General features: G+C 45.9%; 1 protein-coding gene across 1 annotated transcript; it reads left to right on the forward strand.

Annotated features, from left to right (window-relative positions):
• The first annotated feature begins 4,785 nt into the window (after positions 1–4,785).
• LOC310768171 (UPF0500 protein C1orf216 homolog) lies at positions 4,786–12,031 on the forward strand. The gene is made up of 2 exons (XM_083625913.1): positions 4,786–5,010; positions 6,892–12,031. Exon 2 carries the CDS (start codon positions 6,908–6,910, stop codon positions 7,823–7,825), a length of 918 nt encoding a protein of 305 aa, XP_083482039.1. The 5' UTR covers positions 4,786–5,010; positions 6,892–6,907; the 3' UTR covers positions 7,826–12,031.
• The last annotated feature ends 1,741 nt before the right edge of the window (positions 12,032–13,772 follow it).

Genomic DNA, 13,772 nt, shown 5'->3' on the forward strand with positions numbered 1-13,772 from the left:
CCTTGCTTTCTGCAAGTTGCTGACTCCTATATTTTTTTTAAAAGGGCAAAGCCGGTTAATCTCTACTGCGGCTGATATGAGTTGTAGAGTTAGTCTGGAGCCCTGAAGAGCCAGCCAGAGGATGAGTTAGGCAGCTTTCGTGCAACATCCCACCCCTCCGATTTGGTGGTTTTGCCCTCGTGTCTTGTGCCTGGCCATCTTTCCCTTCAAAGCTTCCCTCACATGCGGGACTGGTTAGGCCTCGATTATTCATCCTTCCTGACGGAAAAAGGTTAGAGCAACAGGCTCTTGTGACACATGCCGACGTCATCAGGCTGGGGAGTGGGGTCTTGAGGCCTCTGCTGGGAACAATTTTGTTCAAAGGCTGTGGCACATTGGGCTAGATTGGTTAACAGAAAACACAACAGATGAAAAGCAGGTTGCTGGCAGGAGAGGAGCATGGGCAGTTACTTGCACGAACCCTGGATCAGATATTGAGCTGAGCTGTTATCTCTAGCGCATAGCAAACAGCATGCCTGAATGTCAGGGACTCCAGGTATTTGATCTCGGCAGAGGTTGCCAGATCAAAATTGCAATAAATGGAAAGGGCATTCTGGAGTACTCTGGGTTTACTGGGAGCACTGATGTTCTGAAATAACCATGAGAGGGAAGGTGCCAGCATAGCCTATCAAAGTTGCCACCGTTGTTGTGTCAACATCCAGCTGGGTTTCAGGCCGTTCAAGGTGCTGGTTTGAGCTTATAAAGCCCAAATAAGACCACCTTCTCTCAGAAAATGCCTCTAGGATGAAAAGCGGAGGCTGCTGAATCAGTTGCAGGGATGACCTGGACTTTCCCATTTACTATTCCCACAGCTGTCAAATGAGGTATTCATGGGGCGTGGGTCTTCTGCCCATTGCTCTTAATTGTAATGAAATAACCCACAGCACATTTTGGACAGAATCAACAGGGTGTTGTTTGTCTGGGGCAATACTGCGTTTTAAAAAATAAAAATAAAACCTTGCTCTCTGCTGGCTTTTTGCACTGTATTTTTAGCAGGGTTATCAACTGGTTAAAGAATTTTATAGGTGTGTTGTTATTGTTATTAAATTTATGTTGCTTGTTATATAAATAAACAGCACAGGCTGCTATCCTATACAAACTTTGGGGGAAGTTACTTTTGTAGGGCTTACTTTTGAGTAGACCATGTATAGCACTGTACTGTTAATCAGCTTTCAGGTAGGTAGCCGTGTTGGTCTGATGCAGTTGAAATAAATAAAAAACTGTCCAGTAGCACTTTAGAGAACAACTAAGTTTGTTCTGCTTTTGTGTGCATGCACACTTCTTCAGATGCACACGAAAGCTTATACCCAGAACAAACTTAGTTGGTCTCTAAGGTGCTACTGGACAATTTTTTGTTAATCAACTTGTAAGATCGTCTAGTGCGTTAGACTGTCAGACCAGGACTAGGGGTTCTCATCTCCAGAGCTATGAAGTTCAACTTAAGACTATTTACTATCTCTCAACCTAAACTACCTACAGGGTTGTAGTGAGGATGAAACAGGAGAGAATTGTGTGGGACATGCTTTATGCTCTTAGCATTTTGTAAGTCACTTAAGAGACTTCTTGTGTAGAAAGCAGCTGATACTTTGCAATAAAAATAACAACGCAATTATAAAATTTGCTTCAATGTCCTCCAAGTGAACACAAAAGGCCCCTTTATCTCCACTTCCTTTGTGGCTTCTCATGTGACCAGACACTCCTGTGCCCCAAATTCTTTTACAGAATTTTGGTCTTCTTCCAGCATCTCCCTCTTCTCATTTCAAGCTGACAAGAAGCCTCCAGGGCACAGAGTAGTGATAAGAGACCCTTTTGAGATCATACTATCTGTGGGGATGGTAGTGGGTATGAGGAAGGGTGCGGGAGACATGAAGGAATGGGCAAGTGATACAGATTCGCCCTGAGCTTACGTAAGAAGCTGCCTTATATATATATTTTTATTTTATTCATTTAAAGTGTTTATAGCCCACCCTTCATCAATACAGATACCAGGGTGGGGTACAGAACAGAAAGGAAAAAAACTACCACCCATTTGCCCTTGTAGATTTCAGCAGGTAAGAGAACAGGGACAAAAGTGGAATTAGTTGGCTCTACCTATCACTACTATGAGTTTGACCAAACTGCGGGAGGCAGTGGAAGACAGGAGTGCCTGGTGTGCTCTGGTCCATGGGGTCACGAAGAGTCAGACGCGACTAAACGACAACAACACCTATCACTGGCTCTGGTTCTGCCTTCCATCCTACCAGTCCCAATGGGCACCAGCCACCACTGCTCCCTGGAAATGGCTCTCCAAGGCCTTGGGCAACTATCATGCCACACTCTGCAAACTCAGAACGATCCACTGTATTGGAAAGGTTGGCAATTGAACTTGCGACTTTCTGCAAGCAAAGCATGTGCTCCACCACTGAGCTACGGCATTTCCCCATAACTGCTGACCAACAGTACTTACAGTAATTCTCACTCCAGTACACCCAAAGAGTGGCACAGCTGCTTAGGCACTTACAGCTTAGAACCCTAAAATGAATTCAAACCTGATTACCTCCCTTGGCTTCTTCCCATGCTGCAGGGAGCTCATTTTTGTGAGGGTGTTCAGAATAGTCTGAGATTATGAAGAGCCTTCCAGTATCTGGCCAAAGGCTCAGTCCACCACCCTTTTCTCACAGCAGCCAACAGGAAGACCACAAGCAAGATTTACATGACCCTCCTGGTCCTTTCCAACTCTACAATTCTGTGAGCGCTACCACACTCTTCCACTCCTGTATCCCTGGTACTGAATCAGACTATCGCTCTATCTAGCTCAGAGGTCTACGCTAGGTGTGGGGAACCTTTGACCTTCCATAGGATGCTGAACTACAACTCCCATCAGCCCTAGCAAGCATGGCCAATGGCCAAAGATGGTGGGAATTGTAGTTCAGCAATATCTGGCCAAAGGTCTACACCAGTGATGGCCAAACTTGGCCCTCCAGCTGTTTTGGGACTACAACTGCCATCATCTGTAGCTAACAGGACCAGTGGTCAGGGATGACTGGAATTGTAGTTCCAAAACATCTGGAGGGCCACGTTTGGCCATAACTGACCTTCAGCAGCTCTTCAGGATTTCAGATGGGCACTGTATCTGGAGATGCCAGGGGTTGAATCAAGGAGTGTTTACATGTAAAGCAGATGCTCCACCACTGAACCACAACCCTCCCCCATGGTATTCACACCCTCTGATATTGGAGGTGTGTGTGTGTGTGTGTGTGTGTGTGTGTGTGTGTATACACACATACACACATGTATACACTCATGCACAAGTGTACACATACACAGCAGTCAATCTTGTGTTGTTGTTGTTTAGTCGTTTAGTCGTGTCCGACTCTTCGTGACCCCCTGGACCAGAGCACGCTAGGCACTCCTGTCTTCCACTGCCTCCCGCAGTTTGGTCAGACTCATGTTTGTAGCTTCGAGAACGCTGTCCAACCATCTTGTCCTCTGTCGTCCCCTTCTCCTTGTGCCCTCAATCTTTCCCAACATCAGGATCTTTTCCAGGGAGTCTTCTCTTCTCATGAGGTGGCCAAGGTATTGGAGCCTCAGCTTCACGATCTGTCCTTCCAGTGAGCACTCAGGGCTAATTTCCTTAAGAATGGATGCGTTTGATCTTCTTGCAGTCCATGGGACTCTCAAGAGTCTCCTCCAGCACCATAATTCAAAAGCATCAATTCTTCGGCGATCAGCCTTCTTTATGGTCCAGCTCTCACTTCCATACATCACTACTGGGAAAACCATGGCTTTAACTATACGGACCTTTGTTGGTAAGGTGATGTCTCTGCTTTTTAAGATGCTGTCTAGGTTTGTTACTGCTTTTCTCCCAAGGAGCAGGCGTCTTTTAATTTCGTGACTGCTGTCACCATCTGCAGTGATCATGGAGCCCAAGTAAGTAAAATCTCTCACTGCCTCCATTTCTTCCCCTTCTATTTGCCAGGAGCTGATGGGCCCAGTGCCATGATCTTCGTTTTTTTGATGTTGAGCTTCAGACCATATTTTGTGCTCTCCTCTTTCACCCTCATTAAGAGGTTTAATTCCTCCTCACTTTCTGCCATCAAGGTTGTGTCATCTGCATATCTGAGGTTGTTGATATTTCTTCCGGCAATCTTAATTCCGGTTTGAGATTCATCCAGCCCATTCCGGTTTGAGATTCATCCATGATGAATTCTGCATATAAGTTAAATAAGCAGGGAGACAATATACAGCCTTGCCATACTCCTTTCCCAATTTTGAACCAATCAGTTGTTCCATATCCAGTTCTAACTGTAGCTTCTTGTCCCACATAGAGATTTCTCAATCTCGTGTATAAGTTGAAATCATCATCCTCCCCGCGGCCCGCCTTTCCCCGGCACACTCTGAGTCGGTCCACCGCAGAGAGTTTTGCCATGTGATTTACCCGTGTCTGTCGACCAAGAGAGGCCGTAAGGAGTTATTTACGCACGTTGGCGCTCCTCTCGTTTAGCGGCCAGAATGCCAGCAGCAGGTCGGTTCCGCCCCCAAATACTCCCACCTTCTGTCCCACTCGCATTCTCTACACGCTAGTTGGGGTCGTGTGAATTGGCCCGGGCAGGCGGCGGGTGTGTGTATGGGGAGGCGCTAGCTAGTCTTCCGGAAACCAGTCCAGCACTGGTCTTGGGCCCTCTCTGGCTGCGGACGGAGGTGGTGCTGTGGCGGCGCTGCCTTGCTGTCGTGCTCCCAAGCGGCGGTCCTGTGTGGCTGCAGAGCGCGCCATTCACAGCTCGGCCGCCGAGCTCTCTCCTCCTCCCGCTGCGTGCCAGCACTACCAGCAGCAGCAGCAGCAACCTTGCCTGCTCTAGGAAGCGGGCAGCCCGTGACGCTTTCCTGCTTCATTGCCTAATGCGATTTCCGTTCTCCAGCAGCTCAGCGGCAAGAGACGCAGACTGAAACACCCCCCACCCCTCCCCACTGATTTTCTGCAAGGCTCTAGCGGTGAGTGCCGGTTACATGCCTGGTTATAGCAAGCGAGAAAGCTGCGAGGGGCTGGCGCACTGACACACACAGAGCGGCGGGGTGGTGGTGGTGGTGGTTGCAACCAGATCCCCTTCGGTGCCAAAGCTGGGACAAAACTGCATCATATTCCTTGTTTGTTGCTTGTGAAAGGATTGTTGCAGCAGCGACCGTGCCTTTCTGCGCAACCACTTGCGTTTGGCAAGATGCCAGATGGACGCCCCCGCTCCTTCGCTGAATTCGTGTGTCGTAAAGTTAAACAATGTGGGATCGAGAGAGGATTAGGACCGGTGTGTTTGTTTGTGTAGACAAAACTGCTACAAGCTTAGGAGGTATTTAGGTGCAGGGGTGGAAACTGCCCAGCCTCCCCTTAGACTGTGTATAGCAGGGAGAGGGAAGCTGTGCCCCTCCAGATGGGGACTCCGACTCCCATCATCCCTGATCACTGGCAAGGTTTAGGAGCTGGACTCCAGCAACATATGGAGGGCCACAAGTTCCCCATCCTTGCTGAGCAGCAGCCTTTGCCAGTCTGGTGCCCTCCAGATGTAGCTGGACTCCAGCTCCCATCACCATATGGGGCTGGCTGGGGCTGATGGGAGTTGTAGATCAACAACATCTGGAGGGTACTAGGTTGGCAAAAACTGCTGTATGGGAATCAGCTGTGCTGCAGCTGAGTAGCAGAGTCTCTCTGTTTATAGGCCTCATCACCCTCTGTTCAGTTGTTCAGTTTGTCCATGAGTTGCCCAGTGTTCATTTTGCAACCTCCAGGCCAGCCCAGGCCCCCAAACCTACTGCCTTTCCCTTGGTTGGCCTGTAATCTGCATAAAGTCATGAAAATGCTTAGGGTTGGTGAACTAAATTGTTTTTACAATGGTGGTGCATGAAGGCAAGCAGGAATATCTCTGCACCCCATCAGCCTGCAGAAGGTGCTCTGAGAAACAGGTCAATGGCCACTTAAAAATTGTTACCAGCTCTTGGTCAGAGAGTGGGGAACCTGTGTGTCTCTTGGTGTTGTTGGGCTCCAACTCCTAATGCCCCTGCCAGCATGGCCCGCGGTCAGGGATGATGGGAGTTGTAAGTCAGCAAAAACATTAGAGAGCCATGAGCCCCACTCTGCCCCAGCTGTAGGTGAATTCCATCTTCATTGTCTTTCTGTCTGTAAAAAGTCACAGCCAACAGCCTCTCTTCAAGTCACGTTGTAGGTGTTTTATTTTTTGAAAAAATATATTGCATGCTACCGCCAGGGTTTGCCAAAGTTCCACAGCCTGAGGCAATGACATTGCTGGAGTGCAAATTTGGAAGGAGCAGAAAAAGAAAGAAACCAAATTGTGAGTGTCCTCTGCAGATGTGTGCCTTATCACAGCCTCTCAAAATGGTTTACCACCCAATTGTGACTTGTGGGTTTTCAGCTGAGGGCTGTTTCACACATGGCACAGACCAGGAGATGGGGAACCTGTGGCTCTCCAGATGTTGTTGGGCTCCAGCTCCCATCAACTCTGACCATTGGCCATGTTAGCAGATTGGAGTCCCACAACATCTGGAGGCCACAGGTTCCCCATTCTTGACATAGTCCAAAAAAGGCCCTTAGTGATGGAAGCTATGCTCTGCCCACATGGTCAAAGGTATTATGCCTCTGAATACAAGTTGCTGGAAACTGCAAGAAGGGGGAGCACTTTTGTGCTCAAGTCCTGCTTGCAGGTTTCCCACAGGCACCTGGTTGGCCACTGTGGGAAGAAGATGCTGAACTAGATGGGCCATTGGCCTGATCCAGCAGGCTCTGCTTATGTTCTTACATGGATGTGACCTGCGTGTGGGTTACACATTTTGTTCCTATATTTCTCTCTCTTACTCTCTTTTCCCCAGCTGGGAGGGTGCACAGATGTTCGCCATGTGTCAGCCAGAGATACCCATTAACCCGCTGTTCAATGAGGCAAAGGGGAACTCTCAACTGGACACTGCTTACCTTGGTGGAAGGGACTGTCGGCCAGATACAAACCTCAATTTCATGGGAAAGGAAGCCTATGACACCAATGAGAACTGGAGCCAGTGCACACCAGGGGAATCGGAGCAGCGAGGAGGGAACAATGAACCTGAGGCATCTGATAATCGAATAGTGCTCATGCAGAGGCAAATTGCAATGAGCCAACCACAGGACGTCCCCCAGGGCTTGAAGTCTGGTGGCATGTCCTTTGCCTCTGAAGAAGAAGAGGAGGAGGAGGAGGAAGAAGAAGAGGAAGAGGAAGAGGAGGAAGAGGACATCCGCAGACCTCCAGAAGGAGCAGAAGTCAATGACCCAGAGCATGAGAAGGTGGTGACCAAGGAGAGGATAAAAGAAAGGAAGCTGGCCAGCTCCCCTTTAGAAGACAATGGTTATGCCAGCAGTTCCCTAAGCATTGATAGTCCTGACAGTGGGGCAGCCAGTGCTTGGGACATGCTTGCTGTTGCCACTGAAGACTGGAAGGGTCATGGAGAACCATGTTCCGCTGCTGAAGCTGAGCCAGAGAACTCTCCTCCTAGTTCCGAGACCCTCTTCCCAGCACTGGCTGAGGCTTTCCGCAATCTTCAGGACAAGAAGAAGTTCAAGGAGCAGGAGAAAGAGAAGCACCATGTCCACTTGGTGATGTATCGTCGCCTGGCTTTGCTCCGCTGGATCCGCAGCCTCCAGCAGAAGGTGGTTGACCAGCAAAACCGGCTGCAGGAGAGCTTTGACACCATCTTGGACAACCGCAAGGAACTCATTCGATGTGTCCAGCAAGGCATGGGTTATGCCAAGAACCCAGCTCAGGCAGAATTGTAAAGGACATGACACGCATTCGCACTTTTCTCTTTCTGTGGGCCCTTCAGTCCTTAGCTTGGTCACACAAGCGAGGTGCCTACAGATTTCCATATTTGCATGGGTGGGAGACTTGTGCTTTTTAAAATGTTTGATGTTCCTCCTGTGGTATACCAGAGCATCAGTAGCCCACTGAACTTGGGCATCTTGAGCCCAGCACATGGCCCATATTATTTACAAGTAGATGCAATTTTTCAAGCTTGTTTCACTCTTCATTTTGGTGTATGGCTTCTCTTGGTGAAGTGAAAACACAGTGGATAACAAAATGGAATACAGAGAATATGATCCTATGATAAGGTCTCAAGAACATGAATAAAAGCTGGGAAGGACATTGGCATATATGCCTTGAAGCCTGATGTCTGGGACCAGGAGAAAGGAGCTTGAAAGGGGTCAGTTGCCATTGGCCTTTATGCCCTGTGTTGGAGAAAGGAACTTCAATCTGGCTCAAACCATGATACAAACAGTTTGGAGCAGAATCATGATCCTGAATATCAGGTGATGCAAGACAGCCAATCCTGATGATACTTTGCCTGCTGCAGCTTCTAGATCTGTTGCATTCCCTGAGTCTGAGCTACTTATTTTTCTAAGCGAAGCCAGAAGGCTACCCCACTGTGCTTCCAGGTTGTTTTCCTGCTGCCTGCCTTCTACACCGTCTCCTGGTCATTTCCCTGTCATACAATCATAGAATTCTAGAGTTTCATTTAGTCTAACCCCCCGCAATGCAGGCATCACAGCTAAAGAATCACTGACCGATGGTCATCCAACCTCTGTTTAAAAACCTCCAGTGAAGGACAGTTCACCAGCATCTGAAGCAGTCCGTTCCACTGTTGAACAGCATTTACTGTCAGGAAGTTCTTCCTAACGTTTAGTTGGAATCTCCTTTCTTGTAATTTGAACCTCTGGAGCAGCAAAAAACAAGCTTGCTCCATCTTCCTTTTGTGCTTGTCAACTGCAGAAATAGTGGTGTTGGTTCTGTTTCCCATCCAGGTCCAAGCTATCTGTCCTATTCCATTTCCTATTCTGCTTCCAGGTACCTCCAGCATATTCACGCACTGCTGATCCTGCTAGCACTAAAAACAAGGTGCCCGGAACGAAAAAAAAGCATGGAGAGATTTCGAATGATCAGAAAATGTGGCTAGTTCTCATGATTATTTTTCTGCTTTTTATTTTTTATATAACCATTGTTGATTCCGTCCCTGCTGCTGCCCCAGTTAGTGTGGGTTGACTTTGCATGCACAGGATATTGCCTTTGTTCATAGATTAGCATGTGTCCCAAAAAAACCCTCACATGCAAACTACCCCAAAGTTGTTAAGCTTTCCGATTCTGCGCCAGTCCTTGAGGATGTGCTGAACCATTTCACAAGTCTGAATCTACAGGTTCAAATGCATAATTGCATTGTCTCTAAAAACTGCACCTTTTATGGATTTTGATCCTATAAGACAACATTCTTGTGACAGAATACTGGCTTTCTGCTTGCAAGATGTCTTATTTAAGTTTTAAAAGCATTTATATTTTGCATTTCCTCTAGTGGAAATAAGAGCTAAAATACAACCCTGGTGGTCTAGGCTTTTAGGGCTATTGCTCTAAATGTTTTCTCTAAATAAATTAAACCAAATCAATATTTTTGCTTTGCACCAAAAGGAAAGTTGTTCTCAAGAAATATTCTGGACTAATGTCCAGAGGTTCATTATTTGTTATGATTGTTGCTATGTTTTGGGAAGGTGTCAGTCCAGTTGCACAACTGCAAAAGCACGCAGTGTTGGATCTTGTTGGTGAACAATGACTGTCACATGGCTCAAAGCTTATGAAAACTGGGAGTGTGCAGCCAGCTGGAGCGTGCCCAAAGCAGCAGGTTCCTGCCCACCCTGCATGTGTCTGACGCCAAATGGTTTTTAATAAAACAGGTTGAATACGTCTAGCCTGCTAGAAGAATGGACAAGACACTGTCTCTCCAGCTGAAATCTTTTGTAAAGTTTGCAGACCTACCAGTCCCATCTGGTCCAAATGGTGTCAGGTGCAGTACAGTGATCTGGCAAGGAGGGAAGTTGTTTCTTCCTGGCTGTCTTTCCAACTATTATAACTTTTTGGGTCTTGAATATTTTCACTGCTGCTGTCCAATATATTAAAGTTGGGCTTGTTTTTTTAAAGCTGTCAGGGCTGGAACAGCTGTCACCTAGTCAAATATTGCCAGTGGACCAACCTTGGTCAGAAACTCAAACTTTTCAAGGTGCTAAATATTTAAGAGTTAGCTCTAGTGCAATGGGATTTCCCCCTTTTCCCTCTGCATGCATGCCACCCCCAATTCTGCTCTGAAGGATTGGGGGGGGACCAGAACTGATTTGAGAGGCACCTGCAGTGCTGCAGGGAGGAGATGGGGAGAACATTCTGTTGCACAAGGAGAAGTCCTGCTGAAACACTGTCCTTGTCACTACGTTGAATACAACACTTCATGTTTAAGTGCCCTGTGGTCTGGAAAGTGGGCTCACCTGCATGGACTTTTGTTGCACTTAGAAGTAGCCACCTCCTGCCCCCTTCTCTCTTGAGAGGCTTGGCTCTCTCACATCCCTCTCTGTCTAGCTTCTGCTGCTGGAACATATGCTGTTACCTGTGGCCCTCCAGATGTTGTGTCTAGTGGATAGGATAACAGGAGCACAGGCTTCCTCTCCCATTACTGTAACTATTCGGGCATCAGTTGGTAATATTGAACTTGAGAACTGCCTAAGGGTTTTGTTTTGTTGCTGTTGTTTTGTAGACTGATGAAAATCCAACCTTAACATGAAAGCATCTCCCATAATCAAACCTGTCTTTGGACCAAGTCCATAGGGTTGTATCCAACATTAGCCATACTTGGTGGAGACCCAGTTGAATGAATGGGCATGACAAACTTAGGTCCATTAATTTCAATAGGTCTATTCTGAATAGAACTTAGTTGGATACAATCCCTAGTCTTTAAGATACATTCGTTTTTAAAGCTGCTACCCCACTGACCTTTGTTTAAATTATATTCAAGTTTTACTTGTTACATGCAGAGTATTTTTTTGAATGTCATGTGTTTACTTTTAAACTTTTTAAAAAATACAGATAGCTCTATTTATAGTATATATATATCTATGTATTTTAAACAACTGGTGCCATATCAAGAAACTCAAATCCTTGGGTTGGGTTGAGGTGAGAATGAGTCTCAACTCTGATGTTTTATCAGGCTGAAGAGAATGAAGATTATGCGTCCAACATCAAAGACAAGGGGGATTTTGATGTGAAATGTATGTTACTGTTGTATATTTTTTTACAGAATGAATTTATTGCATAGTATAACATATTTATATCAGGAGACTGGATTAGTGGCATGAATTAGCATTACTACCTGGGAGTATTTGCTGTTATTTGCAATCAGTAATGCAAATTAGGAACAATACTGCACATGTCACCAAAAGATGAAAAGAAAATTCAGTTCTAATTATGGGCAAAACATTATTATTATTATTTACTTTTAAACCACCCTTTTACCTATAGGATCCCAGGGTGGTTTACAAAACAGATAAAATACAACATCACAGAACAATATTTAAATAGCTAAAAACCTTCTTACCGAAACTCAAAAATGACAATGTGATACATTCCATACTGCAAGTGTTTGTTCTGAGCAAAATAATCCATAAGACCATAAAGTGAGAACTTGCTGTTCATTCCCTGGGGAAGGCATTTGAATGTAGAGCTCTAGGACATGCTCATATATGGCCATATTGTGGTGGCTGGAGCACCAAAAAGTTTGCCTCTAATGCTAGAAGCTGCTGGGAGCAGAAGCTGCATTTTTAAAATGGTATTTCTGCACTGATTAGGATCGCTCTGTTGTGGGTGATGGTCCAGTCAGAAATGATGGAAGATTCTATAGCTATATGACTGCTTTAAACTGATTTAATAGTCATTCCCCTTTCCCAGTTTTTAGGGTATGGTGGGAGGGGTCATGTACAGATCTCTGGGCGCCCTACCAAACTATAATTCCCAGTGTCCATTCCTGGATGCCGCTAAACGGGTAAAAGCTTGCTATGTTTGTGGTGTAGTACAGGCTATTATGTATAAATGGGTGGTTTTTGTATGTGCAATAAGTAAGCATGTGTATTGCTTGTATGTTATTTTTCATTTAAAATAAAAAGTCCACATGCCTGCTCTTTGGTTGTAGGATGTTGCATATTCTGTAAATGGAAAACAGGAAAGTGTGATACTTTTGTAGGAACTTGCCTGCTGTACAGAGGTAAAATTCACATTTGCTGCTCAACCTACCTTTGCTTCTGGGCCCACCCACCATGGGCATGTGACCCTTCGAAGGGTTTCCAGAAAGGAATGTGGCTCTTGGGCTGAAAATGTTTCCTCATGCCTGATCTGTGTGATCTCCTTTAGTGCCAGGATCTAAAGCAACGTGAAACTAGTTCAGCAATGCAAATTCAAGGGAGACTTGGTTTTTCTTGAAACATAACTGCAGCTAGTTAAGGGCCTCATGGCAAGCTGATTTTGAAACTGCAGTTTCTCAAGCAGTTTGTTATTGGGCAGACATGGTGGAATCACTTATTTCAGGGGTGGGTAGCCTGTGGCCCTCCAGATGCTGATGGACTCCAACTCCTACCATCAACCACATCCAGCCTGGCCAATAGTCAGGGTGATGGAAATTGCAGTTCAGGAATATCTGGGGAGCCACAGGCTCCCAATCTACAAGCTATTCAAAAGAATAGTCAAAAGACTGGTTAAGTTCTCCCAGTTCCACACAGAATGGGAACAGTTAGAAGACACGTCTAGGCAGAGTGCAATGACCATCTCAGGCAGCCATCCTGGGGTACAGGAAGCAGTCACCTTCAAGAGTCCCTCTTAAGTTTTTTCTGGCCGTTCTGCTCAATTGCCACATGGCACCATTACAGTGTTGGGGTTGAACCACAAGGAGGCATGGCCAAATGTAGTAGAAAGAGATGGAAAGTAGGGCTCCAAGATTTATAGTACTTGTATGAGATTTTGTTTTTCACTGACACCACTGAATGCAGGATTGGGGGGTGGGGAGGTAAAGATACTGATAGAAATCACTCTGAAAATAGGCTACATTTATGCACAGAGCGTCAGGAGCAAATTCTTCCCTGGCTTCCAGAGAACAGTGGATACCGTGAGAAACCTTGTTCTTTCTTTAAATGAAACTCTACCCTTGGCAAATTCCAAATATAGATTGTGTGTTTGTTGGCTTTTAGCATCCTTGAATTTCAGCAGACTGAAAAAGAGGAGGAAGAGATGGGAAAACAAGGTGAAGAAAGGTTCAAATGAGTGTTTGAATAGTCTGTTTAATCTCCACAAAGCCTTGGGCAGAGTCACCTTTAAGTCACGGCTCAGGTGTTTATAGGCCCCTTTAGTAAGCTACCCATCTCTCCTTGTTAACTGACAGCCCTGGGGCAGTTTGGAAGAATTTAATCACTTGAGTGCTGCATACCTCTCTCAGGCTTGGATTTACAGAAGCCATCCCGGTTTCTGATTTGATCCCGGAATGTCCCACTTTTCCTTAGGACGTCCCTATTTTCATTGGAGAAATGTTGGAGGGAATGCTTTTTATGGCGGTCCATTGTTTGTTACCCTGTTCTTGTATTGTTATAGTTTATTGTCAGGCAGTTTTTACTGGAGATTGCAAGCTGCTCTGTGAGCGAAGTTCCTCAAAAAGTGAGGGTGTACACTTTAAAATGATAAAACAGAACAGAACATGTTTCGCCGCCCCCCCAAAATTGAGATTTTGAAGTAAGGTAAGTTATAGGAAAATGCACAGGAAAGTTTGGAATAATGCTTGCTTGTATAACTTCCCTGCAAACAGTTACAGATAGGTAGCCGTGTTGGTCTGCCATAGTCAAAACAAAAAAAATTTTTTTCCTTCCAGTAGCACCTTAA

The sequence above is a fragment of the Podarcis filfolensis genome, assembly GCF_964270895.1.
Source record: "Podarcis filfolensis genome assembly, chromosome: 8".
Lineage (NCBI taxonomy): Eukaryota > Metazoa > Chordata > Lepidosauria > Squamata > Lacertidae > Podarcis > Podarcis filfolensis.

Coding starts and splice junctions, on each gene's coding strand:
- LOC310768171 (XM_083625913.1), top strand. CDS start 6,908: ATGTTCGCCATGTGTCAGCCAGAGATACCCATTAACCCGCTGTTCAAT.